Source organism: Cannabis sativa, chromosome 1 (genome assembly GCF_029168945.1).
Source record: "Cannabis sativa cultivar Pink pepper isolate KNU-18-1 chromosome 1, ASM2916894v1, whole genome shotgun sequence".
In the NCBI taxonomy this organism is placed as follows: domain Eukaryota; kingdom Viridiplantae; phylum Streptophyta; class Magnoliopsida; order Rosales; family Cannabaceae; genus Cannabis; species Cannabis sativa.
The window spans coordinates 45,781,752-45,801,959 of record NC_083601.1 but is presented as its reverse complement, the minus strand read 5'-3'; the positions used below and the strand labels follow the sequence as shown (position 1 = coordinate 45,801,959).

The 20,208-nt window shown below is 31.5% G+C and overlaps 1 protein-coding gene and 1 pseudogene across 7 annotated transcripts; one reads left to right on the top strand and one right to left on the bottom strand.

Annotated features, from left to right (window-relative positions):
* Positions 1 to 670: 670 nt before the first annotated feature.
* Positions 671 to 3,201, bottom strand: LOC115703784 (uncharacterized; annotated as a pseudogene).
* Positions 3,202 to 7,864: 4,663 nt separating this feature from the next.
* Positions 7,865 to 19,188, top strand: LOC115705247 (regulator of telomere elongation helicase 1 homolog). 7 transcript variants are annotated; one of them, XM_061117619.1, is made up of 25 exons: positions 7,865 to 8,159; positions 8,527 to 8,780; positions 9,082 to 9,131; positions 9,265 to 9,480; positions 10,821 to 10,902; positions 11,079 to 11,226; positions 11,341 to 11,497; positions 12,150 to 12,430; positions 12,588 to 12,633; positions 12,728 to 12,869; positions 12,954 to 13,108; positions 13,598 to 13,689; positions 13,770 to 13,868; positions 13,972 to 14,040; positions 14,642 to 14,728; positions 15,233 to 15,292; positions 15,412 to 15,533; positions 15,653 to 15,710; positions 15,806 to 15,911; positions 16,334 to 16,435; positions 16,542 to 16,579; positions 16,677 to 17,132; positions 18,221 to 18,366; positions 18,527 to 18,609; positions 18,816 to 19,188. In XM_061117619.1, exons 1-25 carry the CDS (start codon positions 8,058 to 8,060, stop codon positions 18,869 to 18,871), a joined length of 3,207 nt encoding a protein of 1,068 aa, XP_060973602.1. In that variant the 5' UTR covers positions 7,865 to 8,057; the 3' UTR covers positions 18,872 to 19,188. The 7 variants fall into 7 exon arrangements, with proteins under 7 accessions (XP_060973602.1, XP_060973595.1, XP_060973605.1 ...); XM_061117612.1 differs by having other exon boundaries at positions 7,866 to 8,159; positions 16,539 to 16,579; XM_061117622.1 differs by having other exon boundaries at positions 7,867 to 8,159; positions 16,539 to 16,579; positions 18,839 to 19,188.
* The last annotated feature ends 1,020 nt before the right edge of the window (positions 19,189 to 20,208 follow it).

Genomic DNA, 20,208 nt, shown 5'->3' with positions numbered 1-20,208 from the left:
AAATTTTGTGCGATTTTTTTTTTTTATGATATATATGTGCCCTGTGAAGTTTGAAGTGATTTGAATAAGTTTTGGTAGTGTTTCAGTGAGTGCGAAAATTGAGATTTTCGTGTTTCACAGTTTTTAGAAATTCTTAGAAGATCAAAAATCGTATTTTTATCATAACTTTTGACTCGGGTGTCCGTTTTGGACGTTCTATATACCGTTTCGAAGCTTCAAGACGAGCTCTACAACATGGTGTATGTTTTAGAGCCAAAATATAAGTTTTATTTTTGTGTATTTATACCGCATGATTCGGTAAAAAACCCTAGATTGTCTTATGTGAATATTAAGTCGTGTTTTGAGATAAACACTTATTGGTTTACCGTTGTTATGACATAGGGCTGAGATCATCGGGAATAGTTCTCTACTTGGATTGGTCGACATGTATGAACATGGATTAAAGGTAAGAAAAATATATTTAATTGCATAATACGTTGTATGTAATATAATTAGTATTGTTATGAATTGATTGATATTAAAAATATAGTTAATATTGTTACATAATGAAAAGATTGATTGGTTGAATATTGATAATGTGACGTTATTATGCATGTGATATATGAGCTCACTTGATTAGGTGATATGATTTTCCTGGCGACGTACTAGGCGTAAGCAGGGCCGTCTTAAACATTTTGGAGGCCCTGTTCCAATCTTAAATTTTAGACCCCTAATAAAAAAAAATATTTTATTATAATAATTGTTATTTATTTCATTACAACTTTAAGTAAGTATCAACCTTCTATTTAAAAAAGGCCATTCTTCGCACACTTTTTGAAGCGAATTGATCAACCATCTCTTCATATTTTACAGTTTCTAAAACATCATTTTCAATCGCGATCAATGCTAATCCATTAAGTCTTTCTTGTAACATGGTAGACCGCAGGTAGGACTTCAACAACTTCAATTTCGAAAAACTTCTTTCTGCAGAAGCAACTGTCACAGGAATAGTCAATAAAATTCTGTACGCAATAATTGTATTAGGAAAACAATCTACGCCTTTCAAAAATTTCAATATATCAATAGCTCTCATTTTTTCCCTAGGCAAGATTTCTTAATAACTTTAACTCCACATATAATTCATTTCCATCAATATCATATTGTTCATTATGTTTCAATGCCTTTTCAAGATGACTACAACAAGACTTCAAACATGTATTGTCTAATGATTAGAGCTTATCAGAAGTAAACAAAAAACCAAAAATATTTTCATATTCTTCATATTGTTCAAATCGCTTAGTAAGAGAAACAATGGCTTGATCAACAAGGTAAAAAAAATAATTAATTCTAAAAAATTCTTCTCCTGATAACTCAATAGATGGGGTATTCAAATTCTCATCAAATTGTCTTTTTCTTCTAATTGTGCGTCTTTGAGGAAAAATTGGATCAATATTCATATCAATAGCAATTTCCTTAGCACTATTCAAGGCATCATAAAAACCTGTTTCTCTATATTTTTCAAAAAAATAAATTAACCCTTTTATTTTTTCCATAGCAACATCAATAAGCATATCTTTTGATTGTAAAAGCTTGCTAACTAAATTAATAGCAGATAATATTTCAAACCAAATAATAATTGCTATTAAAAACTCAAAATCTCCAAGCTCATTTGTTGCTAAGGATTTTGCTTCACTTCTTATTTTAAAATCAAGTTCATCTTTTTCTGACACTTCAAGTAAAGCTTCTCTAAAGTCTGATATTTGAAATCTTATAGCTTTAACACTATCTACACGACTTTCCCAACGAGTGGATGACAATGATTTTGGAGTCAATCCTTTCACATTACTTTCAAAATTTGCCATCTCTTAGTAAAATTGGCAAAAATCGTATATATGCGCTGGATAACTCCAAAAAAATCTCTAGCTTTACTACATGATTCAGCCATGTCACATAATGTCAAATTAAGACTATGACATCCACAAGGAGTATAAAAGGCTCTTGGATTTATGTCTAAAAATTTTTTTTGTACACCTTGATGTTTTCCTTTCATATTTGACCCATTATCATAACCTTGTCCTCGCACATCAAATATGTCAAGATTAAGTTTTTTCAACTCATTTTGTAAAACATCAAAAAGTCTCGACAAATAGTATCATTCACATTTAAAAATCCTAAAAAAGATTCTTCAATGTTAACCGAATGTGAAGAAACATCCACATATCTCAATATTAAGGACATATGCTCTTGATGACTAACATCAGGAGTACAATCAAGTATCACAGAAAAATACTATGCTTGTTTAACTTTTTTAATTATTTCAGTTTTGATTGCAGAAGCAAGCAAAAGTATTAACTCATTTTGGATGTTATGTCCAAGATAATGATTGTGAATATCATCATTTGTGATGCGTTTAACATGTTCTTGGACAACAGGGTCAAACTCTGCTAACATTTCAATTAAGCCCAAAAAATTTCCATTACTATTTTGATACAATTTCTCATTAGAACCACGAAAGGCTAAGTTATGTTTAGCAAGAAATTTCACTATTAAAATAATTCTTAGTAAAACTTTTTTCCAATGATCTTTTTCTTTTTCAATTAGCCTTTGAGTAGTTTTATCAATCGTTTGATTCTTTTTAAGCCTTAGACGCAATTCATACCAAGTGGTCATATATTTAACATGTTCCATGCTAATCTCATGCTCTTTAAGTCTTTCACCAATATGCGCCCAATCACTAAAGCCTTCATTTGTTAACATGCCTCTACCAATCCCACTTTTAAAAACTTTGCAACAAAAACAAAATACTCTATCTAACTCTTTTGAATAAACAAGCCAATCTCGATCACACTTCTCTCCATTTGATAAAACTCTAGTATACAAATTAGCAGTGAATCGTCTAGAAAATTTAGTTTTAGAACCACTCATAACAGAATAATCTCTTTTTGGACCCTTCAACACTAAATCAATCATTTTTGAATCAAGAGCATCCCAATTTCTTGGATCAAATATATCAAGCAAATGTTCAAATGGGTTTGATTGCTCTGCATTGTTATCATCATTATCCTCTAAAACATCTTCATTTTTAAGTGAGTTATTCAAATGATCATCATCACTATTTGTAGTATTATGATTTTGATTTTCCATATTATCATTTTTAAATGACTCATCACTATTATTTTCCACATTAACATTTTCAATAGACACATCACCTCTACTTTCCATATCAACACTTTCATTTTGATTCTCAATACTAACATTTTCATTAGGAACCACATTTTCAAGAATTTCAACATCAACAATGTCATAATTATGATTTTTTAAAAAAACTAATGGTTCTTTTATAATAAATTTATCAAGAGCTCCTTTTTGAGATTGAGTTAACTCCTCAATTTTTTTCTTTTTCTTACGTTTTTCATACCCAGACTCATGTTTTCTAATATTGGGAGGCATAGTAAAAAAAAAAAAACTAATATAATATTTCAAAGAACAATCAAGAGAGTAATAATTAAATTAGAAGTGAATAAAGGAACAAAAGAACCTGGTATTTGTTGCTATTATAAATTCAATATCGCCAATTGTCCAATATCACAATCACCAAGTGAAAAAAAAAGTAAACCAACCACCAAGTGAAAGCTCTAATCTAAAAAATAAATATATATATATATATATTATAGAGATTAGAGAAAGAGAATATATATAAACAATATATAAACCTTATGTAACATTTATATTATATAATATATCTTTATATATTAAAAGTGCCTATCTAACGGCATTTCTTGGTTTAACATTCTTGGTTTAACAGAATATACTTAAAAATAAAAGAATATTCTGTTAAATTTAACGATTAGGTTTGATCTCCCGTTAAAAAATAAACCCAATAATTAAACCCAAAAAATTAAACAATCTTTTAAATAAACAATCTTTTAAATATTAATAATCTCTTTTTAAATTAAAAAAATCATCTTAGCCACATATCTCTAACAAACCTATCTTGGGAGAATATTAATAATTTTTTTATTTATTTTTTTTTAAAAAAAATATAGATAAAATATTTAGAAAAGATAATATAAAAGAATATTGATTGTGTTGGCTTAGACATTTTTGGGCTCGGGCTTAAAAAAATAATAATAAAAAAAAAGATAAAATAGGCTGTAATTAGTATTTACCTTATATGTTTGTGCTTATTTTTAGTTTTATTTTTAATTTTACCACCAAGAGGAGAAGGTTGAAAAATATTAGAATATGAAAATATTATTGGTGCTTATTAGTAATTTGCAAAGAATGTGAAAGTCTATAAATATATAGTTGTGTAGCTATTATTAGATATGAAATGAGATAATAGAACTTTTTTCAATTAGAAGATTAATGTACATTTTACTATTGATAACATACATTATTATAACACAACTATATTTTACTTACTAAATATACTGACACATATTTTATTTTTATAAAATAAATCGTTCAAATAATTATACTATTTTAATTATTAATTCAAATAAAAAACTAAAATATTAAATAAAACTAACACTACGTGGCTTGGCACGTAACAATCACCTAGTATAATATATATATACCTGGCTTTTTTTATGAGAATTGATGGCAGCCAAAAATTAAAATTGATTTAAAAATATGAGAAAGGAAGAGAATGATACTGGTTTTCTTAAAAAAAAAAAGAATGAGAGAAAGAGGAAGAATGAGATAAAAATGGGAATGTTAATTATGTATTTATATAATAATTATACATAACATTAATATTAACGTTATGCTATGGAAAACTACCAATAACAACCTTTCCTATTCTCAATATTAATTCTTTTTATATTTTCAAAATAATAATAATAATAATAATAATAATAATAATAATAATCCCCTATTATTTTGGGGCCCTGTGCAACTGCCCAGGTTGCACAGGTTATTAGCCGCCCATGGGCGTAAGTACAGGCGTCAGTGACATATGATGAGTACCAAGCGTAGGTACGAGCTCACATGATTAGGTGATACAATTTTATTGGCGACATACTGAGCGTAAGTGTTGAAATATATTTTACTAGGACCTAAATTTACTATCAAGTATGTTTTTAACATCCTAAATATGAACTTCTAAAACGATAAAAATAAACACATATAAAGTATGAGAAACCTTACATTGGTTGCAGCGGAATTAAATGACTCATTCTGCTGAGATCTCTAACTCTTGTATCTTTTCTGTCGCAGAGTATTACCAAGATCTGAGCCCGACACTCCTTCAGTTGTTTGGATTCTTCACAGTCTTACATACTATGATTGAGGACTAACTTGCTATGGGTGGGCATGCACTCAATCACTAAAGGCTGAATTTTAACGGTGATGAATACTATAGAATTCGAATTAGAAGAGAAAATAAGAAGAAGAAGTCTCAAACTCTCTAGTTGTCTGACAAGAAGAAAACTAGGTCAAGAGTCATTAGTTGGATTATGAGACCATTATTTTCTTTTTATACTAATTCACTTAGGGTTATGATTGAATTATTTTGAATAAAGAATGATAAAATAATGGCAAAAAATAGACTTAGTGGGCGACCCTACGTGTGTCCAATACTAGTTAGATTTTTGCTATTTTTCTCAACCATTTATCTATTTTTCACAAATACTGTTTTTTACAATTTCACTCCTATAAATGCTAAAATTATTTATTTACTAATTAAATTAATTATCAAATAAAATTGTCATTTTTATTATTTATTAATTAGACTCCACAAAGTCTCTCAATTAACAAATAAACCCTAAAATCCTATTTCTTCACAATCAAGACATGTCTTATTAAAAATTCATAAACTAGACATAGTCTAATTTTAGAATTATAATTGATTAATTAAAATCAATTGGCTGAGTCTTACAAGCAGTTTGTCTCAACTAGTATGAGGACCATGGGCCTATATAACCGAGCTTCCAATAAGCATATTTAGAATTTACCAACTAAATTTCCTAACTTATTAATTCTTCCTTGCACCAGTATAGATTTGGAATTGCACTCACAATTATATATAACACTATATGTTTCACGATATAGATATGCTATGAGTTATCCATTTGTTATAATCTTAATAATCAATGATCCTTTATAAATGATTTATATTAAGTAGAGACAAATTTACCGTTACACCCATTCAATGTATTTGATTCTTAAAACACTTAGCTACCTATAAATGATATTTTAGTGAACTAATATAATCACTAAAATGAGTGCTTTATCATTTATCTCTATTAAGCCAAGCTCGAAGAAAATCATCGTTTCACTTCTAAATCCAGATAAAAGCTATAGATTTCGTATTTATGATTAGCGTTCCCACTCAATTGAACTACCATGTCCTTAATTTATATGTCACGGGAAGATCCATTGGTCGACTTTAACGAATAGATTTAAGAACACAATTGAACTAGAACATAACCATCTCAGGATTAAGATCATTTGATCTAAGATCAACTAGGTGATATTGAATTGAATAGATATTACCATAAGTTTATTATATCTAATCCAAGTTCAATATCGCTCCCTTCCTATGCATACTCCATACATCCAACCCAAGCTTACTTTAACCAATGCCCTGAAAAAGGACATAACATTTATCCAAGGTGCAAGTAAACTACATTGTAGATTATCCTATCAGTTAAACCTTATGTACTGATAAATCATAGAAATAAATTTAATCACACAATCTTGATTATTTTCCACTGTGTTAACAACACAATAAACAAGAATATAAGTGTGATAAGGATTTGGATGAATTTATAAATAAAATAAATAAATAAATGATTACATGAACCAAATAACACATTAAACAAATAATTAAACAAGTAATGAAATTAATTTTGTTTCTTTATTGATAATTGAATATAAAATATTATATTGAAATAGAGTTTTATTTAGGGCACAAAGCCTAACAGTAAGTACAAGTGTCAGTGATATATGATGAGTATCGAGCGCATGTACGAGCTCACCTGATTAGGTGATGGGATTTTCCTGGCGACGTACTGGGCGTCAGTGATATATGATGAGTACCGAGCGTAGGAATTTTTTCAAGCTGGTCATATTAAAAAAAAGTCGTCAAAAATTAAGCTCATGGTCCTATTTTTATCATTTTAGAAATACAAGGTCTATTTTGTCATTTAATAAAACATAAGGTCCAATTGGTAACTTTTGCAAAATACACGGTTCAAAATATTATTTAGGATAAATACCATTTTGGACCCTGTGTTTTACAAAAGTTACCAATTGGACCCTGTGTTTTGTTAAATGACAAAATGGACCCTGTATTTTCTAAAATAGTACAAATAGGACCCTGAATTGATTTTTTGTCAAAATAAAGTTTAATTATAATCCGATCTAAAAGTGTTACGACAAAACTGTTTACATTTTTCTGTATCTGTTCGTATTAAGCATTGTCTTCAAGTTGATTGTATTAAAAAAAAAGTTGTTAAAAATTAAGCTTAGGGTCCTATTTTTACTATTTTAGAAAATACAGGGTCCATTTTGTCATTTAACAAAACACAGGGTCCAATCTGTAACTTTTGCAAAACACAAGGTCCAAAATGGTATTTACCCTATTATTTACTCTAGATATTTTTAAGCCTTATGGTATTTTTGACAAGTGTTACTCAAGTTTTGTTATATTTGTGATAATTTAATTATTGATGATAATCCAAATCGTAGAAATTGTACTATTTTTTGCGGTGCAATTCTGGTTTGAAAAAATAATCAAAAACTACACCACTCGCACTGCGAATACCCCTACTTTTTAAAGAATATTAAATGATTTTTTTTTTTTTAAAAGAATATTAAATGAAAATTGCCATTGTAAAAGGGAAAGTAGATAAGGAACGACATGCCGTTTTCTTTTGCGATAAAAAGTAAGAAACAAATTGTCGTTACTTCTCCTCTCTGTCTCTATTCTTTTTCGCGGCATTGCCCCCTCTGGTTTAATGGCGGGAATATTACGAAGTTCACTTCAGCTTCAGCCGCACAATTTCTAGGGTTTGATTATTGTCGCCATCGGAAAACGTTTCCCGCATTTTCTGTTGGTTCCACCGGAAGAGATGCCGACATACAGGATTAGGGGCATCGATGTTGATTTTCCATTCGAGGCCTACGATTGCCAACTCGTTTACATGGAAAAAGTCATTCAAGCCCTCCAAGAGGTATTTGAATTCAGAAATCGGAAACTTGAGTTTTTTTTTTTGGTCTTACATCAAATTTGAAGTCTCCTACTTAGCATTTGCTGTAGTTTCATGGTCTCTCCATATATTTTAGGGTTAGGCGGGGATCCTAGTTTAAAAAAGAAAAGAAGTTATCTTTTTATTGCGGTTGATTTGATTTAATTCTAGAAATACTTCTTTTGTATTCATAATTACATTTATAATCCATTTGTATTGAGTATCACAATTACATCTTGTAAGTTGTAAATTGGTTGTAGCAAGAGTTTGCAAGACTTATAAACATAATTTTCCATTTGTATTGACGGTATCCCGTGATGTCCAATGTTGAAAGTTCAGTTTTATGTGTCAGAAATGTAATGCACTGCTGGAGAGTCCCACAGGAACTGGGAAAACCCTGTGCCTTCTATGTGCTACCTTGGCTTGGAGGAAGAGTTTGGGTGGTTTCTCAACTGGTGTAAATTTGAAGAGCAGTCAGAATGCCGGAGGCTCAGAAGAATCACCATCACAATCTGGGAGCTCCAATCTTCCCACCATCATTTATACATCACGTACTCACAGCCAGATTCGTCAAGTAATCAAAGAGTTGAAAAGAAGCTCGTACAGGTTAGTTTTGGAAGCACCCCTTCTTTCAAGTTTTCAATTACGTACTGCTTGAATCTGATGCTTATGTTCCATTTATCTGGGAGCACATATTGCTAAGTTCATTCCCATATTATACTTACGTGTGTAGTTACTAGTTAGTGTCAGCTCAACAGTGCACTATCTCAATGTTGATATCATAGGTAATTTCATTTGTGCATAGGAGGCTTTGTTTCATTTATTTATTACCCGTGTAGATCTTGCTATTTTTTTTTTTGCTGGATGGTGTTCCTTTGGGATTAATACAATTATTCTGTCTTGGAAGACATAGGCTGTGGACTCAATTTATGGACAATCTACTTGAATTAAATCATGGTACATGTTCAGTGGGGTAGTTCTAACTTCTAAGAATAAAAACATTGTCTTTATTTGTAATGAATTGCTCTTTTGAGTTCATATGATTGAGCTCATATGTCTTTTCTGCTTTTGATTTTTTGATATGTGGAAGCTAAACTAGCTGAACATCTGGATTGGTGTAGGCCCAAAATGGTAGTATTAGGGTCTCGAGAGCAGTTATGTATTCATGAGCAAGTTAGTTCACTCCATGGGAAAGCGCAATCAAATGCGTGCCAAATGCTTCGTAGAAATCGTCAAAGGCGTGAAGAGCATGAAAAACAAGAAAATCAGGGAAGACCTCGCTGCGCCCACTATTTGCATGTTGCTGGTATGTTCTATAATGTTTGTGTGATAAACACAAGTGTGAAAACAAAGTACATTTAATTGAATATATACATTCTAGTCATGTTGGCTGTGACATATAATTAATGGAGAGTCTTATGCATAATTAAATCAATATGCACAGTTCCAGACTGTAACTTCAATGAGATTTATTTGAAAAAAAAAAGATAAATTTTTTAGCGTTTTTTTTTTTTTTTTGGATGCATCTAGAGAAAACCTAGATAGCACAATTGATTCTGTGTCAAATTAGAAAGAAAATTGAAAATTTGTAATTTTGTATAGACTTTCAAAAAATTTACTTAATGCTAGAGAGCTGCACTAGGTGGTAAAGACAGGTACTAACCAATGGGAAGGCTTGTAAAAATGGCCTGACCATTGACGTCATTCACTCTACTGTAATAGGTGTCGAGTTTCCATTGAGAGATTTATTATGCTTGTGGTAAATTATTGTATTGGTGTGTTTTATAAATTGATAGTGTAAATTTCCTCTTTTCAAGTCTCAATAGTGTGCTTTATATGATTTTCTCTTTTTATTAAAGCTGCTCTCTTGCTGACAATAATTGCATTAGAAAGAATTTCCTTGCTTGCACTTTATTAATCAACAATCTCCCCAAAGATCAAAGCCCTGTCAATTATAATCAACTTCTGCTATATCCCATTCCTCTCACTTCTTATTCAGCCAATAATAAAAGACCTAATTAGTAGCTACTTCTTTTTCTTTCTTCTGGAATAAGTAAACCTTTTGCTTCGATTCACTGTGTCTCTTTTATGTCATCTCTTTACTTATGGAGATAATAGAGAATTTTCCCATGGCCATATCATATTTGTAATTATTTACATATGCATGTATGCTACAAACTTGACAAGGGTGTATTTATTCAAATTTTGTATTTGGAAAGAGAAATATTATTAAATTTGTTATTTTCTTGGATATAAGAAAAGTGTGTTGAGTTCACTAATTCTCCCACCAAATGTTATGCTTGGATTTTGCTGTAACTTTGTGTCATTTCTTACGCGCGTCTCCATGTACCTTTCACAATATTTGTCCCTCCTGCAATCATATTCATAGCTGTATAAGTAGTTATGTGTCACAATAAAATTTTGTCATTGCATGTTAAATTACTTTAGTAAAATAAACTACTGTAATCTACATAAGGGAACTTTTTCGGTTGAATTCGGGCTATGGTCTTTGGCTAACATTGAACTTTGTTTCACAACTGATACATCTTCTCTTTGTGGATTGTGCACTGCACTATTGTGAGTGTTATTACTTCCAGAATAATTCAGTCTCGTAGGTTTCACATATATTTGGTTATTGTACTGTAGATTACTTGAAGAGCAATCCTCATCTTGGAGATGAACCAATAGATATTGAGGATTTGGTCAATATCGGAAAATCATTTGGGCCGTAGGTTCTCTTTTGATAATTCTTCGTTTCTATTTTACGCAATGTATAGTCTAATCTTACTGCTTTTCCCTTTTTGATATTCCTAGAAGCTATTGCCATTATTGGCATCGCTTGTGCGTTCATACATGTATATTGTATATGCAGGTATATAATTTCTTTTTACCTTTTTCCTGCAGGTGCCCCTATTATATGTCACGGGAGATTCATAAAGTTGTTGACATATTGTTTGCACCATATAACTATCTCATTGATCGTGCATATAGAAAATCTCTAACAATAAATTGGCAGAACAGTGTACTTATATTTGACGAAGCTCATAACTTGGTAAGTTTTCTTCTGAACTCTGAAACTGGTTTATGGATATTCACTTTTTTCTTTTTTAATCTCTTTTAAATGTCAATGCAGTACATAGATCATATATACCTAAATTTAATGCAGGAAGGCCTATGTGCTGATGCAGCTTCTTTTGACTTGTCTTCTAAGCTTCTTACGGCTTGCATTTCTGAAGCGAAAAATTGTATTGATATTTCTGTAAAAAGAAGGCAAGCTTCTGATGATAAGTCAAATAACCCAGATAATTTTGCAATTCTTAGAGGTAAATATTATTGGTAAATATTATTCCAGTAGTAGTGTGAATAGAAGGTGCCATTTTCCACACCAGTACTTTTCACTTTTCAGTGCCTAAACATTTTTACTGATATAAATATAGATATAATATTGAAAATATATTTTCCGGAAAAGTTTTGTGATAGTGAATCCATCAGTGCTAGTATGCCTGCAGCACTTTGCACATGGGTCGCTATTATTCTGTACTATTTGATTTACGGTTTATACCATTTTGGACTTTAGGTTTTCCACAATTAATTGTTTGGACCCATGTTTAAAAATATTTTAATTTTTTACCCAATATTTACCAAAATATTTTGTCAAATTTGGAGCTCCTCAATTTTTTTTTTTGTCAGCTGATGGTTTCTTTTTTGATCTAGCTATATTCAAAATATTTTGACCAAAATCGGCTCCAAGATCCCAATTTTAACTTTTTTTTCCAAAACACATGGTTCAATTTTTTTTTTTTAAAAACGGGTTCCAAAAAAGTAATGGTATAAAACAAACGGTCCAAAAAAGTATTAAACCCTTTAGTTTACCCGACATCTGCATTTCTTTCTCCTTTTCATTAGAAATTCTTCAGGCATTTTAGCAGAATTCACGAACATACTTGTAATTAGTTATAAATGTATATCTTGTAGCACTACTTTTAAAGCTTGAGAAGCGGATTGCGGAAGTGCCTATTGAATCCAAGGATTTGGGGTTCACTAAACCTGGACCTTACATCTATGAATTACTAGCTGATTTAAATATCACTCCTAATACTTCATCCAAGCTTGTTGGGATAATTGATGAAGCAACTCAACTTTTGGAAGAAGATAACCAGCTACAAGGGAAAAACAGTGCCTGTCGGCTGGAAAGTATTGGCAGCATGCTTAATTTAATTTTCAGACAGGACAATTCTCATGCAAAATACTATCTTGTAAGTTCCAAATGTTGACTTGGTGGTTAAATTGTGAATTGTGTTTTCTTTTCTTACAGTCATACATTTAGCATGTTACAATAACCTCTCTCTTTCTCTGTGTGGGAGAAGTATGATAAAGTAGTTATCTGAAAATATAAGTACTTTCTGTTTTTAGGTTCACGTGCAGGAAGTTGATGCTAGTGCATCGGATGGTTTAAGAGGTAACTTTGGAGACTTATACTACTAATTTAGGCCTCGTTTCAGTCATGCTTTTTGCAGTTGTGAAGTTTAGGTATCTCTTTTTCCATTATCCAGGTAAGGCATCTAGGACACTTAGCTGGTGGTGCTTTAATCCGGGAATTGCTATGGAGGAATTCTCTAAATTGTTTGTGGGTTCTATTATATTAACATCTGGTACATTATCTCCGATGGATTCATTTGCTCAGGAACTGAAACTGTAAGTAAATATTTGGTCTTAAATTTTACCATTTGATTTTGGTGTGGTTTTTATGGAATTTTAATATTCTCTTTTGCACCTCAGAGACTTTCCTGTGAGGTTGGAGAACCCTCATGTTATAAACTCTAATCAGATATGGGCTGGAGTTGTACCAGTTGGTCCCTCAGGTTACTCTTTCAACTCCTCATACAGGAGTCGTGACACTCTTGAATACAAGCAAGAGCTCGGTAATGCCATGGGTATGTAGCATAGCCTTTGTGAGTTTTAACAGCAAATGATTTAGTTAAATTTTTATAGGACACACTACTCAGTAGCTATTTTTCTGCAGAAAATTTACTTGGTTATTTTAAAATTTAATTTTGGAAAGCTGTTCACTTTTATTTCAATTTCACAGCTTTTATGACCATTGAGATTTATTCAAGTGTGCTGTAATGGTCCAAATTAATATTGGAACGTGATTGTTCATTTATATTGATGCACAGATAAGCAGTCCGAGGTGTATTTAATGCTTCCATGTTATAGAGACAGATTGAATTTGTTTTTCTTCTCAAAGTTCTCTGTTTAGTTTTGCTAACTGCAAGGTGTTAGTCAACGTACCTATTTTTTAAATTTTTTTTATTGAATTAAGGACTTGGAAGCTGTCCAATCCAAATCAGTAGCGCTTGAACCTGATCGCTAATCATCGATTTTGATTTTTGATTTTTGTGTTTTGACTTAAATGTTGTCAGTCAATTTTGCTCGAATTGTTCCTGATGGGCTGCTTGTATTCTTTCCATCTTACTACCTTCTGGACCAATGCATTGGGTGCTGGAAGACTGCGGTAAGGAATACAACTCACCTGAAAAATCATCTTGTTTGTTTTAGATTAAACAATTTTTGTCATTGTTCTAATGTGTGCAGAGTCTTGCTAATTCAACAACAATATGGGAAAGAATCTGCAAGCATAAGAAACCTGTTGTAGAACCTAGACAATCTTCTTTGTTTTCTGAGTCAATTGAGGTTACTTATATATATTTGTTCCAAGCATTTAATATGTACAGAGACATTACTTCCTCTACTTAATCAGTCCATCTGATGCTTTCCTTTCCTCCTGTTTTGTCAGGATTACATGGCCAAGCTGAAGGACACTTCAAGTTCTGGTGCAATATTTTTTGCTGTGTGCCGTGGCAAGGTATATCTGGATCTACTTGTCAAGGATCTTTTGGTTTATATGTTGATGGATGGATTTACAAACAGTTTGATTGTGTTTGGCCATGTCACTTCCAAAGTATTTTAATTCTTAACATTTATCTGCATTCTGGCATCATGGTAACTATTTGGTACTCGTGCATTGTTAATCTGATTGGGTCTATAAAGTGTGCACTTTGTTTTATTATTTATTTAGTTTGGCCAATTGTCACAGGAATGAAAATATTGCCTGAACTGAAAGAAAAAGGTAAATGTATTTGCATACTGGTTAACCATATATTGGAATTATTGTCGTTAGGATCTTTACACGACCTGGTACCTGTGATTCTAGCAGTTACATTTGCTTATATGCTTAGCACTGTCAATGCTATTGTTTAATTACAAGCCCTTCCTCAAATTCCAAGAGTTCTCATGGATTTGTAATTGGTGAATCTTAGCCTTGGAAATGTCTACTTTACTGGCTTAAGCATAATACACCAGTGTAAATGAGGTTTTCCGTGCATACATTTTGTTAGATTTTGAATATGAATGTCCTGCTTGAGTGAAAGCTTGTTCATAGTGGCTTATCGTAACTAATTTTCCAGGTAAGTGAAGGATTAGATTTTGCCGATCATGCTGGAAGAGCTGTCATCGTTACTGGTATGCCATTTGCCACATTGACAGATCATAAGGTTTGATATCCAGTTTTCCTCCAAAGTTTTCTGGTATTTGCATATAATGCGCGTTACTTGAAATTTTGAGTTCTTGTTAATTTTTGCTTTAAAAGCTGCAGTTGGAACTTTAGTCGGTTTAGGCAATAAAAATAAATCAGTTTGATATCTGATTGGTTGGACTTAAGTGGATGCTTGCATTCATATAGGTATTGTTGGAGGATAATTTATATTGGAGAAGATGTTGTCAACAGCATGGCATTCTTAAATTTGAATTTTCTTGAGTTATAATTCAGATGCTGAAATCAGTGGTGATATTAATAGATTTCAGTTCACCTAAGTCTTTGAGACTTTGAGGTCATATAGTTGAGCTCTGGGTTGATAAATCTGGATTTTATCTTTTATTGGCTTCTTATTTTCAATTCTTTTTGAAGATATTTTAGAAGTTATTTGTTTTTTTTATTTTGCCTGAATGCTGACATATTTGCCTGTCATAATTCAAAAAATAAAATGAAAAATCAACAGGTTCGTCTGAAACGCTTGTTCTTGGATGAACAAGCGCAACGCCTAAGAGAAGCATGCAAGGTATTATGTACTTGCATTTTGTGTGATGCTACTGAAATTTATTTTTTTGCTTAATAGTCATGATCTTTTTCTGTCTATATTTATCATTACTAAATTTGTCACCTTTTCAAATTCTTAAGACAGAAGTTCTTACTGGGGAAGAATGGTACAGTCAACAAGCAACACGAGCAGTAAATCAGGCTGTTGGACGAGTAATCCGGCATCGCCATGACTATGGAGCAATCATCTTTTGTGATGAGAGGTACCCCGCCCTCTTAAAAATATAAATAATCATTTTTTTTTCTTTAGAACATATTGATACATATATATATTTTTTAAAGACAACATATGGATACATACTGTAACCTGAGTTGATAACAGGTTTTCACATTCAAATCGTCAGTCTCAAATTTCACTTTGGATCCAACCTCATCTCAAGGTGCTTTTTCTTTGGATATAATCTTCTAATGCTTATCCAAAAGATATAACAATTTGATCTTTATAATCTGTACTTAAGTGATGTTCTTTTTTCAGTGCTACTCCAAATTTGGGGATATAGTTTTTACATTGACCCGTTTTTTTCGTGATGGAAAAAATTTGGGTCCCACAAAGCTGGAGTTACCAAAAACCGAGAAACTGGGTAAGAACCTTAAATAACATTAGAAGTTATGTGATAAAAAGGCAAGAGGAAACTTACGAGTCCGAACTAGGAAAAGAGAGATTTTCTTTAATGTTCCTTTTCAGACCTCTAATAAATGTGCAATGGTAGTGCCAACAGCTCAAGGGCTCCTCTAGAGACTGAAATAACCTGTTCAAATTCTGCTGATTCATAAACTCTTTATCCCACTGCTACTTAGGGGTCTCCACATCATGGACTCAAATGGGGACAGGAAATTTCAATCTCCACAGAAAATTTCCTTGGTAGTTAGAGCCTAAAAAATGACGTGGACTGGCATATTGATTTTGGCCCATAACCTTATTTCCTTTTCTTGTTTACTTTTCCCCACTTTTGGGTGAAGATATTAATTATTAATGATTTTTATTTTTCTCTGCAACATGTAGGAGACTTGAATTCTAGCATAAAATCAGCAGCACTTAAGCACATCAGTGAAGCCCCATTGGATAATATATCATCTCTCTTAGCCTCATCAATGTCAGCTGATGGTACTCTCTTTAAAAAAGAAAATAATTTGCAAAAGTTAAATTAAGGACTCTACTCAGATTTCAGTCAACTGACTAATTTTTTAATAATATTTCTTACAAACAGCAGGAAATGCAACTGAAAAGTTAGAAGACTTCACACGCTTGGTAACTTATATTGTTTTTCTTGCATAAACTCGTATGATCTGTTAAAATTAGGTTCCACTTTTTATCATGATTTGAATTCTGGATATCATACTTGCAGACAGCAGCAGTGGGTGAAGATTTTTCTATTTTGTTGGAGAAAGTTCAACCTGCAAATCGCGCATCTCTTTCTTGCTGCAAAGATAAATCTTCAATATTGACTAGTTCAAATGAACAGATTTGCAATGAGAAAAAGTTGCTCATTTCTGCAGGGAGGGCTCAGTACCAAAATGTTAAATGTGATTCTCTCGATAATAATTCTATATTAGACAGAGAATCATTTAGAGGACTATTAGCTCCTTGTCCTTCCAAGAAGCGGAAATCAATAGGCACAAAGCCTAGTGTATCGCTTCATGAAAGTTTTAGTGATTATTCATCTCGTATGAGAAATTCGGAGCCCAATTCTTCATCTTCTAAATCTCAGGAATGCGACAAGGGTATTGATTCTGCAGAAAGAAGTATACAAAGTGCTCAGGTTGATAATGTGGAAGCCAGAGGATCTGAATTCCTGATTCAGGTGAGTTGAAATCACATTAATATGTATTATACTAAATAGTAAAATACTGCTAGGCTATTGATAAATAATAAGCTGTCTAAGAGATTGTTAAATGATTTCTTGAAATATTTATGTTGTGATTGTCCACGAATGTGAGAGATGGTATTCGTTACTAGTAGCAATTTCAAAATGTCGTGGGCCAGGCCGAGGTCACAAATTTCTATAACATAATGTGAAGTTGTTAATAATACGGTAAATTTTAAGAATGTAGAACTTTCATTAGCTAGACCATGTTACTCTTTTTGCTTAGTTTGAATGTTGTAATTTTACAACACAGAACTCAACCAAGAACCAATACACAAGTCTATAAACAATCAACTAATGCATATTCAAACCAGAAATCAAAAACAGAGATAAAAAACAAGAGAACCAAAATAAAACAGACACAAGTTTTTTATATAGGTTCGGTCAAACCAAGGACCTACTTCCGGTTACTTTCTGTGTTTTCTTTTCCATTAACATGATGAATACAAGGCTTTAATGGTTGTGTTCACCCTAGAGAAGAATTACAGAAGAAACACCCCTGAAACTCAGTTCGAGTTCAGCTCTAAGAACACTGGTCTTGGTCCAGATTTCGCAATCTCTCTTCTCTCTGATTCGGTCTCTCTCGATTTAGTATGAATTGTTTCTAACAAGAATGACTAAATTCTTTCAATAGGTAAAAGCAAGACATAACAACTACCGGTACACTCAAACCAACAAAGCAGAATGCTGTAGCATTTTAACTAACATAACATAACCAATGCTATAGCATTTAACTAAGTTAACAGTATGTTAGTTAAATATATTAATTCCCAGTTTTGTTTGTTCTATGAATTACAAACAACATTGAACTTTCATTAACCTTCTGATTCTTATTTAAAATATTTTTTTTCTTGTAAGGTTCTTTAATAAATTTTTAAATGTATAGTAATGACTGAATCATCTGGCTTACTTAGAGACGTAAGGATTACAAAATTATTTCTTCCAAATCTCTGCTTACTTTTAACATTTTATGTTTAAATTTCAAAAGAATTTAAGATCATGTGTGTTATATTGTTTACTTTTAGGTTGGAGAGAAACTTAGTATTTCTGAGTATAAAGAATTCGTGAATTCCATGAAGGCACTTAAATCGAAAGCAGTCAAGATAAATGAAGTTTTTAGATCTATTGTCGGAATTTTTTCTGGGCCTGAGCGGTTCCCTCTTCTCGTAAGGTATTGTGTCTACAATATTGATGATAATGAGCTTCCTCATAGTGGTGAAAGATTCTCAGTTTTGTTTCTCAGATTGCTTCTTAGCTATCATATGATGTCATTGCTTTGCCGTTTGAATATTAGATCCCCTTAATCTGTTATTTTGTCTACATTTTAACAGGTTCAAGGATTTTATCCCTGCTAAGTATCATGCTCTCTATGACCAATATCTTGGAGCAAATGACAAGACAACTAAGAGTCCTGGTAAGGAACAAGAACAGTAGATATGTTTTATAGTATTTGCAAAAACTAGGACTAAGTTTTGCATATATTTAGGAAGTGATTTGATTTGTCCCAATTATAACTATCAAATATTCTCAAATTATCACATCACATTGATTGAAATGATAATTTTTGATAGAGATGTACTAGTACGCTCACACACATGATTAAATTTTCACTGATCAAAGGGTTTTTCACTTGCCATATGCAGAAAAATGAACCACCAGAAAGAAGACAAACCTAAAGTTATAGTATTATTTCTTGCCATTTTCGAAAGCATACAGCCACTTCATTTGGGGATGCTACGAACTAGCAAATGGCAGTGTTAATTGTACAGATCTGTACTTGAAATAGTAGCTGCACTATTCGAAGGTGGCCATGAATTGAATTGTAGCTCGGTTTCTGCATGGATAAGCTTTCCAAGTTGTAACTGAATATTGGTCCAAAATAGGCGACAAAGACTTGAATCTATCTAATAATATTAATAAATTTATTATCTACTGATGATATTTACACACTATAAATTTTGTCTTTACGAGTAAAAACTAAAGTCTTGAAGTTTAAGCAATGTAGTGTCCGATCAACTCTAGAGAGGCCCTGTATTTTGGTGTAAGCCTCTTTTATGCACATGCAACTCATCTCCTTATCATAAGAAACATAAATATATACTGATAAAAGTAACATACTATTATTATAAAAGCTTGATTAGAGTAAACTGTAATTTTAGTTTTTGGAAACACTTTCAACTTTCATTAAAATACTTTTTTTTCAATAAGCCCCACAAAAATTGCAGCCTCCTCAATATAGTTAATCTTAGTATTGTAATCAGTGCCAAAGTCAAGATATGCTTATTCCTGTCATGGTAGAGATTGAGTACGTTAAGGATAAAACACTATATTATATAGTACTTTTCCGTTTTTGTTTTTTTGAAATAGTACTTTTTCCGTTATTATTATTTATTTATTTATTTTTTATTTTTTAACCATGCTTTTTTTTTTCATCAACAAACAATGCTGCTTTAAGGTTATTAAAATAATATTAATACCCAATAAAAATATTCTAGGAAGACTCAAGTACCGGCAACACCCACGAAATCTCACCAACAAAAGCTCATAAAAATTATAATATTAAAATCATAAAATAAAAGTTGCACCCTTTTTGTAATAATATTATGTTATCTAAAATTGCACACTAGAGATAAATAAGAAAAAAATTTTACTATGTTTAACTTATGAGTAATGTGTCTCGATAATATAATAATTTTTAGTAACTTTTGATTAGAGGTAATAAAATAGAATAGAATGAAAAAAAAATAAATTTTATTCTATTCATTTATTATGCTCTTTCTACTATTTTAGTAGAATGATTATTGTATTTTGAGATAAATATAATTTTTTTATTAATTTTTTTTTATGTAATTTAAATTTTATTCCATTCCTATTACTATTTTTATATTTTTAATCCTTCAAACTAAACACCTTAAGTATTGCTAGCCATAGAAGGTATCCAATAACAAAACTCTTATTATTCTATCAGTTCTCACTATTTTTTTTATCACTACTTGAAATTTATATTATGTAA